Source organism: Triticum urartu, chromosome 6A (assembly GCF_056163025.1).
Source record: "Triticum urartu cultivar PI428250 chromosome 6A, HENAU_Tu73, whole genome shotgun sequence".
NCBI lineage: Eukaryota > Viridiplantae > Streptophyta > Magnoliopsida > Poales > Poaceae > Triticum > Triticum urartu.
In genome coordinates this window covers 528106325-528122508 of record NC_141878.1, presented here as the reverse complement: position 1 = coordinate 528122508, position 16184 = coordinate 528106325, and the positions used below count along the sequence as shown (strand labels likewise).

Genomic DNA, 16184 nt, shown 5'->3' with positions numbered 1-16184 from the left:
TCAATAACATGTATATCACATATACCTTTGTTCACCTTGCCATCCTTCTTATCCGCCAAATACTTGGGGCAGTTCCGCTTCCAGTGTCCAGTCTACTTGCAGTAGAAGCACTCAGTTTCAGGCTTAGGTCCAGATTTGGGTTTCTTCTCTTGAGCAGTAACTTGCTTTACTGTTCTTCTTGAAGTCCCCCTTCTTCTTCCCTTTGCCCTTTTTCTTGAAACTGGCGGTCTTGTTGACCATCAACACTTGATGCTCCTTCTTGATTTCTACCTTCGCAGCCTTTAGCACTGCGAAGAGCTCGGGAATTGTCTTATCCATCCCTTGCATGTTATAGTTCATCACGAAGCTCTTGTAGCTTGGTGGCAGTGATTGAAGAACTCTATCAATGACACTATCAACAGGAAGATTAAGTCCCAGTTGAGTCAAGTGATTATGATACTCAGACATTTTGAGTATATGTTCACTGACAGAACTATTCTCCTCCATCTTGTAGCTATAGAATTTATTGGAGACTTCATATCCCTCAATCCGGGCATTTGCTTGAAATATTAACTTCAACTCCTGGAACATCTCATACGCTCCATGACGTTTAAAACGTCATTGAAGTCCCGATTCTAAGTCGTAAAGCATGGCACACTGAACTATCGAGTAGTCATCAGCTTTGCTCTGCCAGACATTCATAACATCTGGTATTGCTCCAGCAGCAGGCCTGGCACCTAGCGGTGCTTCCAGGACGTAATTCTTCTGTGCAGCAATGAGGATAATCCTCAAGTTACGGACCCAGTCCGTGTAATTGCTACCATCATCTTTCAACTTTGCTTTCTCAAGGAACGCATTAAAATTCAACGGAACAACAGCACGGGCCATCTATCTACAATCAAACATAGACAAGCAAGATACTATCAGGTACTAAGTTCATGATAAATTTAAGTTCAATTAATTATATTACTTAAGAACTCCCACTTATAAAGACATCCCTCTAATATTCTAAGTGATCACGTGATCCAAATCAACTAAACCATAACGGATCATCACGTGAAATGGAGTAGCTTTCAATGGTGAACATAAATATGTTGATCATATCTACTATATGATTCACGCTCGACCTTTCGGTCTCAGTGTTCCGAGGCCATATCTGCATATGCTAGGCTCGTCAAGTTTAACCTGAGTATTCTGCGTGTGCAAAACTGGCTTGCACCCGTTGTAGATGGACGTAGAGCTTATCACACCCGATCATCACGTGGTGTCTGGGCACGACGAACTTTGGCAACGGTGTATACTCAGGGAGAACACTTTTTATCTTGAAATTTAGTGAGAGATCATCTTATAATGCTACCGTTAATCAAAGCAAGATAAGATGTATAAAAGATAAACATCACATGCAATCAATATAAGTGATATGATATGGCCATCATCATCTTGTGCTTGTGATCTCCATCTCCGAAGCACCGTCATGATCACCAACGTCACCGGCGCGACACCTTGATCACCATCGTAGCATCGTTGTCATCTCGCCAATCTTATGCTTCCACGACTATCGCTACCGCTTAGTGATAAAGTAAAGCATTAGAGCGCAATTGCATTGCATACAATAAAGCGACAACCATATGGCTCCTGCCAGTTGCCGATAACTCGGTTACAAAACATGATCATCTCATACAATAAAATTTAGCATCATGTCTTGACCATATCACATCACAACATGCCCTGCAAAAACAAGTTAGACGTCCTCTACTTTGTCGTTGCAAGTTTTACGTGGTTGCTACGGGCTTTAGCAAGAACCGTTCTTACCTACGCATCAAAACCACAATGATAGTTTGTCAAGTTGGTGTTGTTTTAACCTTCGCAAGGACCGGGCGTAGCCACACTCGGTTCAACTAAAGTTGGAGAAACTGACACCCGCCAGCCACCTGTGTGCAAAGCACGTCGGTAGAACCAGTCTCGCGTAAGCGTACGCGTAATGTCGGTCCGGGCCGCTTCATCCAACAATACTGCCGAACCAAAGTATGACATGCTGGTAAGCAGTATGACTTATATCGCCCACAACTCACTTGTGTTCTACTCGTGCATATAACATCAACGCATAAAACCTAGGCTCGGATGCCACTGTTGGGGAACGTAGTAATTTCAAAAAAATTCCTACGCACACGCAAGATCATGGTGATGCATAGCAACGAGAGGGGAGAGTGTTGTCTACGTACCATCATAGACCGGCAACGGAAGCGTTGACACAACGTAGAGGAAGTAGTCGTACGTCTTCCCGATCCAACCGATCTAAGTACCGAACGTACGGCACCTCCGAGTTCTGCACACATTCAACTCGGTGACGTCCCTCGAGCTCCGATCCAGCAAAATGTTCAGGGAGAGTTTCGTCGGCACGATGGCATGATGACGGTGATGATGTTCTACCGACGCAGGGCTTCGCCTAAGCACCGCTACGATATGACCGAGGTGGAATATGGTGGAAGGGGGCACCGCACACGGCTAAGGAACGATCACGAAGATCAACTTGTGTGTGTCCTGGGGTGCCCCCTTGCCCCCGTATATAAAGGAGGGAGAGGGGGAGGTGCGGACGGCCCTAGGGGTGCGCCTGGAGGAGTCCTACTCCCACCGGGAGTAGGACTCCCCCCTCTTGCCTTGTTGGAAAAGGAAGGGGGAAGGGAGAAAGAGGAAAGGGGGGCGCCGCCCCCCCCCCCTTCCTTGTCCTATTCGGACTAAGGGGGAGGGGGCGTGCGGCCTGCCCTGGACGGCCCTCCACTTCTCCCTTATGGCCCATGTAGGCCCAATAACCCCCGGGGGGTTCCGATAACCCCCGGTACTCCGGTAAAATCCCGATTTCACCCGGAACATTTCTGATATCCAAATATAGGCTTCCAATATATCAATCTTTATGTCTCGACCATTTCGAGACTCCTCGTCATGTCCGTGATCACATCCGGGACTCCAAACAACCTTCGGTACATCAAAACACAAAAACCCTAATTACGATTGTCACCGAACTTTAAGCGTGCGGACCCTACGGGTTCGAGAACTATGTAGACATGACCGAGACATGTCTCCGGTCAATAACCAATAGCGGAACCTGGATGCTCATACTGGCTCCTACATATTCTACGAAGATCTTTATCGGTCAGACCGCATAACAACATACATTGTTCCCTTTGTCATCGGTATGTTACTTGCCCGAGATTCGATCGTCGGTATCTCAATACCTAGTTCAATATCGTTACCAGCAAGTCTCTTTAGTCGTTCCGTAATACATCATTCCGCAGCTAACTTATTAGTTGCAATGCTTGCAAGGCTTAAGTGATGTGCATTACCGAGAGGGCCCAGAGATACCTCTCCGACAATCGGAGTGACAAATCCTAATCTCGAAATACGCCAACCCAACAAGTACCTTCGGAGAGACCTGTAGAGCACCTTTATAATCACCCAGTTACGTTGTGACGTTTGGTAGCACACAAAGTGTTCCTCCGGTAAACGGGAGTTGCATAATCTCATAGTCATAGGAACATGTATAAGTCATGAATAAAGCAATAGCAACATACTAAACGATCGAGTGCTAAGCTAACAGAATGGGTCAAGTCAATCACATCATTCTCTTAATGATGTGATCCTGCTAATCAAATGACAACTCATGTCTATGGTTAGGAAACATAACCATCTTTGATCAATGAGCTAGTCAAGTAGAGACATACTAGTGACACTCTGTTTGTCTATGTATTCACACATGTATCATGTTTCCGGCTAATACAATTCTAGCATGAATAATAAACATTTATCATGAAATAAGGTAATAAATAATAACTTTATTATTGCCTTTAGGGCATATTTCCTTCAACTTGTTGGGTTGGCATATTTCAAGATTAGGATTTGTCACTCTGATTGTCGGAGAGGTATCTCTGGGCCCTCTCGGTAATGCACATCACGTAAAGCCTTGCAAGCATTGCAAGTAATAAGTTAGTTGTGGGATGATGTATTACGAAACGAGTAAAGAGACTTTCCGGTAACGAGATTTAACTAGGTATTGAGATACCGACGATCGAATCTCGGGCAAGTAACATACCGATGACAAAGGGAACAAAGTATGTTGTTATGCGGTTTGACAGATAAAGATCTTTGTAGAATATGTGGGAGCCAATATGAGCATCCAGGTTCCGCTATTGGTTATTGGCCGGAGATGTGTCTCCGTCATGTCTACATAGTTCTCGAACCCGTAGGGTCCGCACGCTTAAAGTTTCGGTGACGATTGTATTATGAGTTTATGTGATTTGATGTACCGAAGGTAGTTCGGAGTCCCGGATGAGATCGGGGACATGACGAGGAGTCTCGAAATGGTCGAGACGTAAAGATCGATATATTGGACGACTACATTCGGACATCGGAAAGGTTCCGAGTGATTCGGGTATTTTCGGGAGTACGGGGGAGTTACGGGAATTCGTATTGGGCCTTAATGGGCCATACGGGAAAGGAGAGAAAGGCCTCAAAGGGTGGCCGCACCCCTCCCCATGGGCTGGTCCGAATTGGACTAGGGAGGGGGCGCCCCCTTCCTTCCTTCTCCTATTCCCTTCCCTTTCCTTCCCTCCTACTCCTACTACTTGGAAGGGCTCCTAGTTCTACTAGGAAAGGGGGAATCCTACTCCTGGTGGGAGTAGGACTCCCCTAGGGTGCGCCATAGAGAGGGCTGGCCCTCCCCCTCCTCCACTCCTTTATATACGTGGCCAGGGGGCACCCCATAGACACACAAGTTGATCTGTTGATCTCTCCCAGCCGTGTGCGGTGCCCCCCTCCACCATATTCCACCTCGGTCATATCGAAGCGGTGCTTAGGCGAAGCCCTGCGTCGGTAGCAACATCATCACCGTCATCACGCCGTTGTGCTGACGGAACTCTCCCGTGAAGCTCTACTGTATCGGAGTTCGCGGGACATCATCGAGCTGAACGTGTGCTGAACTCAGAGGTGCCGTGCGTTCGGTACTTGGATCGGTCGGATCGGGAAGACGTACGACTACTTCCTCTATGTTGTGTCAACGCTTCCGTTGTCGGTCTATGATTGTACGTAGACAACACTCTCCCCTCTCGTTGCTATGCATCACCATGATCTTGCGTGTGCGTAGGAATTTTTTTGAAATTACTACGTTACCCAACAGGAATCACTACCTTGCTTCACCCCAGTCCTCAGTATGCTTCATGATGCAGGACTGCTCAACTTTTGCACGGATATTTGTGATTGGAATGAAGAGCTCATTCTTAAATTCTATGCAACTCTGCATATCACAGGCGATGTTGACGATGTGAACTCTTGGGTTTTGGACTGGAAGACAGGAAACACACATTTCAAAGCACCAGCCTCTGAATTACTTCATGCCATGCCTGTCAGTCCTCCCCTTGAAGGCGCTCGTTGCATCTATCATGAACCTGAACTCACTGTCCATTACATGCAAGTGCTAATGAAGCCTTTGAAGCCAGGTCAAGATCCAAGGACCAAATTCCTCGTGAAGGAATTACTTTTTGTGCCTAGAACTGTCTATCGCATTCTGTCGAAGACATTGAGTCCAATCAAAGGCCACGATTCAAATGATGAATAAGTTGTTGGCATCATGAAGAATCTACTATTCAATATCATACATGGCATTCCTATCAACTACCATGATTTCTTCATGAGGACTCTGGCAAATGTTGCCCTCTCTCCGTTTGAGTTGAAGCCTTACGCTCCCTAGATTATGAGATTCCTCGGAACAAGATCTTCACTCAACTACAAGGCTAATTTTCAGAATCATGTCAGTTACCTGCCCCCAATAGAAGTCCTCAAGCGGACATTTTCCTCATCTGATGAAAAGGGAAAGGCTACTGCTATTATTGATGAAGGCATTCGTCCATTGGATGGTCAGTTTCGCAAAGCTGCATCTTACTCCACCAATGATGATTCCGCTACTCATGATTCTGCCTCTAATGCATCAAAGCCAAATCCTCAAGCAACAGCTCCCCGGGTGACGACTGACCGTGAGCTTCTTCTTAGTCTTCACCAGAAGGTGGATCGAAACCATAAATGGGTTAAGCGTTAGTTTGGTTCTATTCTTCACAACATGACTGCTACACACAATGTAGTGAAGAAAAACCATTACGACCTCCATGAAGTCTTCGGTCGCACCTGGGCTATTTTGTCACATATGTATGGTGAAGATGATTTGAAGCGAATGGGTTTCAAGCAGGACTTTGAATGGTCTCAGCCGCCACCGGCGAAGAAATTCAAGAAGACTAAAGTTCCCTCCTTGGTGGCCAGCTCGTATTCTTCATTACGCGAAACCGATGAGCATGAAGACTTGGATGACACTGCGGCAGGCCCTACAACAACAAACGACCCCAACAACGCTGGCGCTCCTCCATCAACTTGATATTCTTCAGGGGCATTAGTCCTCATTTTCGATCCTTTTTGTCATTCAATGACAAAGGGGGAGAAATTTGAGTTAGTCTTCAGGCGGGTCTATCTATATGGGCGTTTCTTTTTTAAGTTACAACTTACGTTCTTCTGAGACTTTATTCGATCGAGTTGTAAACTTAAACTCTATGGTGGTCTGATACTTTTGCTGAGTTTTTTTCTGCATGCTTATTCCTCATTAATGTTAATGCACGCATGCTGAATTACATCAGTCACCATATTTCATCTTGCATTTCAAATTCTTCATATTGTATGTTAAATGCGTGTATGGATTACAAGATATAGGGGGAGATCTCCATGATTCTACTCTTCAAAGTGTGCATTGCTTCAAAAGCAAATTCCTCACTATGCACATCTTCAGGGGGAGTTCTTCTATATCTTGCAATCAAAATCCTCAATATCAGTATTTACACTTCATATGTTTATCCCCGTTGAAAACTTAACCTATATTGTCATCAATCACCAAAAAGGGGGAGATTGTAAGTGCATCTAGTGTCCCTTAGTGATTTTGGTGTATTGAAGACTTATAGGTTAAGGGACTGATGCGTTTGTGAGTGTACACGGGTCTATAAGGAGTTTGATGTTTACAGAGAAAGGCGACCCCTAAAAATGAAGTCCTTCGACTGAAGACTTTGGATTTCTGAAGACTTTCTGAAGACTTTGAAAGTGAAGAAATTGGTGTAATCCTGAAGACTTGGTATTCATTCGAGCAACATGAAGCATGAAGACTTTTGTTTTCGTAGTTTCATTTTCTCTTTCTTGAGTCATAGGAAACACCGTACTGTTAAAGGGGGTCGAGGAAATACTAAGGAAAAATTTCCAAGTGATGCTCAACTCAAATCCTACACCTACCAATCCCTTCGAGTGAAGCCATTGGAAATCTCATACAGCTCAGTCAATTTCTTCAATGACAGAAACAAATTTCTTCTGGTCTCTGAGGAATTTGTTCTGACTGAGGAGTTAGGAATTCACCAGTGCAGATTGCCTACACAGTGAGGAACATGATAGCCCTGAGGAATTTGATACTCAAAATTCTGACCGTTGTTGTACTATGCGCCAGCTGTCCCAAAATATCTACCCACCTAACAGTCATATCATTGAAGGGCATTTATGTCTTATCATGTCGGGATGCTCCCTAGGCTATAAATAGCCGCCCCCTACAACCACTAGCTGGTTGGCTGCTCCGAGAGAAACTAACACTTGTCATTTGAGAGCATCCCATCCTCCGAGGACTTTGAGCGAAAATCATCAAGTGAGGAAAACCCAAACCCAAACACCTACAAACCCAAAGTGATTGAGCATCACTGAAGAGATTGATTCTGCGTGGATCCGACGCTTGTTACCTTTGAAGACTGTGCATCTTCCAGATAGTTAGGCGTCATGGCCTAGAGCATCCAAGAGGAAATTGTGGATCGCCGAGTGACCGAGTCTGTGAAGGTTTGGAAGTCACCTGAAGACTTACCACGAGTGATTGGGCGAGGTCTGTGTGACCTTAGCTCAAGGGGAATACGGTGAGGACTAAGTGTCCTGAGCTGCGTGTTCGGGACTGCGTGTCCTCAGGTTTAAATACCTAGCCTCCCTAACCAGACGTACAACTGTCACAGCAGTTGGAACTGGTCTACCAAATCATTGTCTTCACCGAACTAACTGGTTTCAATTCCTCAACCCTTCTATTTCCTCATTTCTGTGTTGTGTGCTTGTTCATATTTGTTTGAAGACTTTGAATGATGACTTTCTCAATTTCCTCAGTTCAATTTCTTCAGTCTGTTTGTCTTCATTCTGTTTATCCTATGTTTACGCTTTCTGTACTCTGTGCTTGTTTTCATTTCATCATGAAGACCATGCTCATGTTCTGTTATGTTTACTTCTGAGTACTTATTCCGCTGCAAGTAGTTCTTCACTCAGGAATTTCCTCACCCTGAAATTCCTCAGTGAAGAATTCATAGAAATCGCCTATTCACCCCCCCCCCTCTAGTCGATATAACGCACTTTCATTGGTGCACACCTGGCACGGGTCTCGGTGCCCGCTCATCCGGCTGATCAAGTGAGGCCGGGTTTGGAGGGGGCGCACCCAGCGCACCACGAAGGCGGTCAGCAGGTCCGAAGCCTTCAGGCCTTCCGACTCCGTCATCTTCCTGAGCCGGGCAATGGCGGCAAGGGAGGCGGCCGACAGCATCTTCGGCTTGAAGGTCCAGTTGGTGAGGGGCTTAGTCGGTGGGCCGGCTTTATAAGCCGGCAGGTTGATGAAGTCGTGCTCCGGATGGATGTTCTTCACGTAGAAGTAAGACCGCTGCCACATCTTGACCGACTGCGTCAAGCTGATGGCTGGGAAGCAGTTCCCGGCACCCGTACGCCGCACCGCGATGAAGGCGCCGCACTGGGGTGCCTCGTTCTTGGCAGCGGTGCCAAGTTTGGTGTAGAAGAAATCCCCCCACAGCTCGAGGGTGGGGGATGCCGAGGTATCCTTCGTAGAGCATCACGAAGCCCGACAGTAGTACCACCGTGTTTGGCGTCAGGTGGTGCGGCTGGAGGCATAGAAGTGAAGGAAAGCACGGAGGAAGTCGCTCGCCGGCAGACCGAGGCCGCAAATGAAGTGCGAGCGGAAGACGACGTGCTCGCCTTTCTGCGGCGCCGGCAAGATCTCCGATTCGGGCGGAGGGCGTGCCCGTATGTAGTTCTCGCCGGGCAGCCGCCGCGTTTGGCAGAGGAAGGTGATGTGGTCTTCATGGACATTGGAACCGTCCCAAGCTCCGGCCCGCGCCATGGGGCTTGGACTCGATGGAGGCGCAGAACAACGGCGAGTGGGCAGACCCGCGGCGGAGCAGCAGCGCTGCGGTGAGGACGCGCACGGCAACGGTGAGCGGCGGCAGCGCTTCGGCATGATGCGGGAGTGTGGCAGGGGCAGCAAGAAGAGGAAGGAAGAGGGGAAAGGAGGGCGCGCGTGCGTCTGCCACCCCTCTCCTCCCCTACTTATAGCCCCAGACGGCGAAGCCGAAGGGGCGAGAGCATGGGGGTCGTGGGATTAACTGCGCCCACGCCCCCACGACACCGTTTTAGCCCGTAGTAACAACGTGTAGTTACTGCGCAGCGGAATCCCAACCGTTCACCTCGGCCGCACCGGATCCGCGCGCGCCGAGGCTCGGTAGTGGCGGGCCCCATCCTGCGGCGATGTCCCATCGCGCGCGTGGGCTGGCAGGTCGGCCCGGCTGGCTGGCGCCGCGTGGCGCGCAGACAGCGGGTGGCAAGCCTGCTGCCTGGCTGGTGCGCCACCCGGCTCCCGCCGAGACATTTCGAAATCATCAGACGGTCCGCCTAGTCGCGACCGGCTCCTGCCAGCCGGTGCCTTGAAAGACGGACGAAACAAGTTCACCATATCATTTGGAGTTGGAACCTGCTGAGGCTTCTCGCCTTTTCAGTAGCGGTGCCCCACCAGCTTCGGGGACTAATGTGGGGGTAAACGACCACGGGTAGCCTCATCTGCTCCCCGTGGCGATTCAAGACATCGGGGCCGGCTGCGCCCCTCAAGCCTCAAGGACGAAGAGCCGCCTTCTCAGGACCGGCTGGTCCAGGCGGCCGGCTGCCAGAGGGCGGCCGACCTCAGAAGAAAGCCATGAGACGGGCCAACTCCTGGCAGGCGGCCTCCAGAGAGGCCGGCTCCTAGCAGGCGGCCCCTCACACCCTCAAAGTTTGCACCACATTATGGCGACGAGACAAGCGTGGCTACAGTACCGTCTGCCACCCCCGAATCCAGGGCCGAGCGTGGCCACACTACAGCGTACCGGGCGGACATCCCCGTCCTGTGCGGCACTGTTGCCATGCAGTCCATGACATCACTCATGGCAGAGAAGGCCATGTTCCCACTACGGGCTGTCGGTACGGCATGCAGGCGGCGGGCCCTACCTGTCCGTGAGAAGCCAAAAGGCGGCGAGTTCCGACCAGTCGGCGCGAGGGGAGACCGAATCCCAGCAGGCAGCCCTCCCCTTCCCTCAAAGTCTGGGCGCCATTAATCAGAAGAGACGAGGAGTGGCTACAGTGAACGCCCGCGAGGCGGCGGCACTGTAGCCACGCCTTCCCCGATAAAGCACACATCATCAGTGGCATTGCCACAGTGCTAAGCAGTCGACAGGACCCGCAAGCGACGGGCACGGCCTGTCGGTGAAGTACGAGACAACCGGCGGGACCCGCCAGGCGGCGAGCCCCAGCGGCCGGCGGAGAAGCCGGCGACCATAGACACTGACAGTCGGGTCCTACACCTGGCCAAATTACCATTGTACCCCTGGGGGTAGGCCTATATAAACCCCCAGGGCACCCATGCAAAAGGGTTGAGACCTTAGATCGCATACACACACACATAGAGAGAGGAAGCTAGGGCTAGCCTCGCTCTTCTTCCCCCTCTAGAGAAACAGCTCAAGGAGCAAGCTTGTAGCCACCATTGTTGCTTGAGTGATCATGCAGAGACCCTGCAGAGCAGGACTAGGGGTGTTATCTCCTAGGAGAGCCCCGAACCTGGGTAAAGTTCGCCGGCGTACGTGTCTACACCTCATCCCGTTTCCTGGCACCGGCGACGTCTTACTACCCCCCACCATGATAAGCCATTCTTTGGCATATGTCGCACGACACCCCCGACAGCCATGACGAATGAAAAAGCCACCGTGCCGAAGGATAACCGTCAAGTCATAGGAAACAAGTGGGAGAACACACATGCCTCCTGTGATGTCGCGGCTACAAAAATACCGTCCACATGGAAGGGCATTTTCTCGACGAGGGAGAACAAGAAGGAGGAGAGGTACAAGCTCATGTTGGATGTGCAAAAAGAAAGGATGAAGTGGGGCCGGAAGAGGGCGGAGAAGAAGCTCGAAATTGAGAGGGAGAAGATCGAGTTGGAGAAGCAACAAGCAGTGATCAAATGGGAACTCGAGAAGGCAAGACATTTGGCGACATAGAGTTTGAGGAGGAGAGGTTGCAACTCGCACGGGACGCGAAGGATGCGAGGATCATGTTGGCGGACGAAACCCTCTTGGATGAGCATGCGAAAAAGTGGTTTGCGGACAAGAAGAAGGAGATCAACGACCGTGGAGAGTACGACACGGCAAGGGCGGCTGCGGCACGGATGCATGCGGAGAAGTCGGCCTGGATGCAGGCAGAGCAGGACATTCCGCCTGGAGCACGCCGCATTTCGCTCCGAGCAGGCGCCCGGCCAGTGATTCGAGGCCATCCGTCACGCTGAGACATTGATTTCATTTTGGCATTATCCAATTTGTTAAACTATGATTTGCTTTACTTTGTTTTGAACTTTTAAATTCAGATAATTTGTATCGTATGATCGTCGTGCATGGATTACATGAATTTGAGGATCGAAATCTGAGGTATGTGGATGTGCGGCGCAACATATAAAGGGCTGCCGGACACTGTATAAAGGGCCGGATTTGCCTAAGTCCTGCTGTGGATGATCTTACCATCTCGAAAGTCCACTTCGGTGCCCAGCACACCTAATCCCTCTATCCAAGTAGTCTACGTGTACCGCTGTCATGGACGGAAGCACCAGCGTAGACATCACGCACACCCCGCCGCCGACGGTTCCCGGCCAACCACATCAGCGCAAACCATGTGCTCCAGGCATAAGATCATGTCTCCAAGATGATGATTACATCAAAAGTAACAAAGCCCATGGTGCCACAATCGTGGATCCAACAAGGCAAATCCCATCTCCTTGGTGATGCCTTCAACAAGGAAACACCCACGGGGGTTGCTGAGGCAATCCCCACACTAGCGAGCTGGTCGTCGTTCAGTGTTTCAGGAAGTGTTGCTATAGGATGTTTGAATTGCACCATATAGATTGGCCCAAAATAATAACTGCAAGTACATTCTGATAACTGGTCTATGGGAGAGAAAACAAAACATAATCAAAGAGGCTAGCAGACAATAACCAGAGGAGATAAAGCGTATCACAATTAGGCAACTAACGAGCTAGTGACATTGCTGCAACAACCGCCTTGCTGCCTTTGATAAGACTAAGAGAACGGGGAAATATAACAGTTGCCATGCGGAAAGAACTGCAAGTGTAATCGACAACTGAGACTTACGACACAGGCAAACATTAATTTCCACCTCATGATTTTGCAAACAGAAGCGATTATGCAGGCCAAATCGCCAGCTAGCAGCAGTTAAACTGAATTGCAGGAAGAGAAAAAAAAAGGAAAACAAAACAAATAAGGAACGAATTCCCCTGACATCACATCTCTATACAGGTTCGTTTTGCAACAAATACTGCCAGCAACACCCAAGGGTTTGTTCACCAATGCTTATTCCTCCTCGATATATCATCGTGTTAGAAGAGTACTCGTCTTCATCTTCAGGTTGGTGACCTATGGGAGTGTAGCTCTCAACTCCTTTCTATCTGCGCCAAATGACTGCATCATCAAGTAGTGCGTGTTAGAACTGGTTCATCAATCCCCTTGAATGTTCAAAGTGCAGCCATGGTTCAACCAGTACATAATAATCTACTATAGCACATACTCCCTCTGTATCAAAATGTGAGACGTTTTTTGACAGTCATAGTGTCAAAAATCGTCTTATATTAAGTTACAGAGGTAGTACAGAAGAAAACATACTTTCAAGAGGCAATGAAAACTGTCGGTTATGACTAAAATCGTAAAATTTTAGTACTCCATCTCGTTACTGTGCAACGGCAGTTACGATTCAATTCTTTGCAACTTAAAACTACTAGCACAAAATGAGCAGAAACAAGACATTAGACTAAAATGCCAGTTCACAAGATTAAAAGCTGTGACCATCAGTTTGACCAGTCCAGAATAACTTCAAGATAAAAATGGTGAATTCACTTCGGAGTAGCCTACATAAATTAGATCAGACAATAACTGACCTCAACGCCGAAACCCTTGACGTAGACATTTGTAAAGAGCTCAGAAGCATCAGGCATAGGACTTTCCTGGAGATATCAATACATGTATATGTAAGTGATAAGCACAACTAATTTAGAGTGCAGAAAAGGAGTATATCCAAATGCAACGGTAACCTTGGCTTTAGCAATGGCAGCGTCGACTTCTTTCCTAATTTCTTTCTCCATGTCCTGAGATGAAAACATATTCATAGTAAGAATTAGAACTTTCCTCTTATTTAAATGGTAATTCTGTATCTATGATTCTCACTTGCTATTTATACAATAATCATAACTGACGATTTTCAATACAATCACATACATACCTTGAGCTCAGCAGGGGTTGCTAGGTCATGAGCCAAGAGCAACTTTCTAACCCTTTCAATTGGATCACGCTCCTGTTGGTACCACAAAACAAATAAGTCTGAAATAGAAATATTTGGAAGCAAACAACGTTCAAACTAAAAGGTCACAACATTCCAACCTGTCTTACACCCGAGATCTCATCCCTGGTGCGGTAAGTGCTTCCTGGATCTGACATAGAGTGGCCGTGGTACCTATACGTGTCCATTTCAAGAACCTAAATAATGGGACAATATTAGTAACTATCATGCACTACTAACAAAATAACTACACATTACAAAACTATCCAAAAATCATATTATTCACAATAGGTGGACTAATATGGAAATAATCACGGACATATATAAGACGACTGTAACTGCCCGTTAAATTAAGTAGCAAAAAGAATCAGCAGCAGCCAACATTACATTAAAGTTAGCATCGGGTCAATCAGTGTTCAAAGCTGTCATCAGGCCATAAGCTTGTGCATAGCATTTCCATACTTCATGATTTAACGGGTGTTTTAGCGGTTAGACGAAATTGACATGGCAAAACAATGTGACATTTGGGGTTCTGGAAACAGAACAATCAAGTGCTTCGATGGGAAACAATGGAAGGCAGAAGATGATGGAATCAGTGTTAGAAGATTGATCATCAAAGTATACAGCCATTTCAGATCCAAGTCTCCAATCCATAAATCACCTATATGGAACTATCGCAAACATATATTTCAAGCCACCTACTGTAGACAGCCATCAAGTGATAGACTAACAAGCAAGGCCAAATTCTTGGAGACAGGTCCAGCAAACTATTAACGTCAGGCAAATCTGAAACCTGAGCTAGGCATAGCAGATGATTTTTTTCAGGAGAAAATGGGGTGCAGGTAAATTAAGTTATTACAGTCTTAGGCATTAATCCTTGCTAAGAACCTAAGCAAGAAATATAAAAGAATGGCTAGCAGCGCCACAGAACTAGGACAACCCCTAACAAAATATGAAGCACTGCACTGATATGCATACTTAAACTATAGAAGAAACAAAAATTCTTGGGCACTCACAATTGGGCCATTTGCAATGGCATGCTCCTTCGCAAATTTGCATGCCTGCTTCACAGCAAGAACATCCATTCCGTCGACCTACACCAAACATAATTTGAGGATGTTAATAGGACATAAACTACTCCTAAGTAAACATTGTAGCTCCTATACATAGAAACATAGTAACTTATGACAAATTAAAGCTGCCCTCAGGTAAACATAGTAATAATGAATAAATTATTTAAGAAACTACTTCCTGTACATGTTGGAACAGCTAGGCATGCGTTAAAATAGCATAGTGAACCAATTATATATCCTTCGACCAAGGAAGGCCTCTTCTGTAACTGAAAAGACATATATAGGTAGAATCTATGAGGTCAACCCTCCATTTAAAACACACCAAAAGCAATCAGACATACCACTCATAGTAATAGAATTCACGATGCTAATCAACCCTCATCAATCCATGCACAATGATGAGCAAAATCAACCAAGAGGGATTCGAATTTACCTTCAATCCAGGCACATAGTCACCACGCTTGTAGTAGGAGGGGCTCTTGGCCGCCCTCCACTCAGCCGTTCCCATCCCGTCTGCATAATGGAAATATCCAGCAGATCGCGTCACGTCAGGTGAAAAAAAAAACAGGTATCCAGATGCAACCCGAATTTCCTAGGATCGGCGGACGAACTTACAATGGTTGTTCTCGCAGACGAGTATGGCGGGCAGCTTCCAGAGGGCCGAGATGTTGAGCGCCTCAAAGAGCTGGCCCTGGTTGGCGGCGCCATCGCCGTAGAGGGAGAAGGAGACGGTGTCCTCCTTCCTGTACTTCTGCGCGAAGGCGAGGCCGCAGCCGAGGGGCACCTGGGCGCCGACGATCCCGTGGCCGCCGTAGAAGTTGGCGTCCTTCTTGTAAAAATGCATGGATCCGCCCTTGCCGCGGGAGCAGCCGACCTGGCGGCCCATGAGCTCGGCGAAGGCGGTGACGAGGTCGCCGCCGCGGGAGAGGAAGATGCAGTGGTCGCGGTAGGCGGTGATGATGGAGTCCTTGCGGGTGATGGCGGCCTCCATGCCGGCGCAGACGGCCTCCTGGCCGTCGTAGAGGTGGCAGAAGCCGCGGATGAGCTTGGCCTTGTAAAGCGAGTCGGCGGCGATCTCCATGCGGCGCATGAGGGACATGTCGTGGAAGAAGGCGACGAGCTCGGCGGGGGTGGTGGCGACGTCGCGGGAGGGCGGGTCGACGATGTGGGCCGTGAAGGGCATCGAGGTCTCGATGGTGAGCGGCGCCGTGGAGTCGGAGATCGCGCGCGTCGCCGCCATGATGGGGGAGCGCGCGGCCGGGAGGCGGCGGAGGAGCATGGCCGCGGCCATGGATGGCGGGCTGGCTAGGGTTCCGGGGGGGAGGGGGAGGGGGGGGCGGAGGCGGGCCGGGGCGGGGGTGGGTGGGATGTGGGAGAGATAAAAGGAAGGAG

The 16184-nt window shown here is 48.5% G+C and overlaps 1 protein-coding gene across 1 annotated transcript; it reads right to left on the bottom strand.

Moving 5' to 3' along the window:
- Positions 1-12517: 12517 nt before the first annotated feature.
- Positions 12518-16131, bottom strand: LOC125514661 (pyruvate dehydrogenase E1 component subunit alpha-1, mitochondrial). Its single transcript, XM_048680001.2, has 8 exons — positions 15408-16131; positions 15226-15305; positions 14736-14813; positions 13821-13916; positions 13663-13734; positions 13475-13528; positions 13322-13387; positions 12518-12848 (listed from the first exon to the last, which is right to left on the bottom strand). The coding sequence occupies exons 1-8, from the start codon at positions 16081-16083 to the stop codon at positions 12804-12806; spliced, it is 1167 nt and encodes a 388-aa protein (XP_048535958.1). The 5' UTR covers positions 16084-16131; the 3' UTR covers positions 12518-12803.
- Positions 16132-16184: the final 53 nt, after the last annotated feature.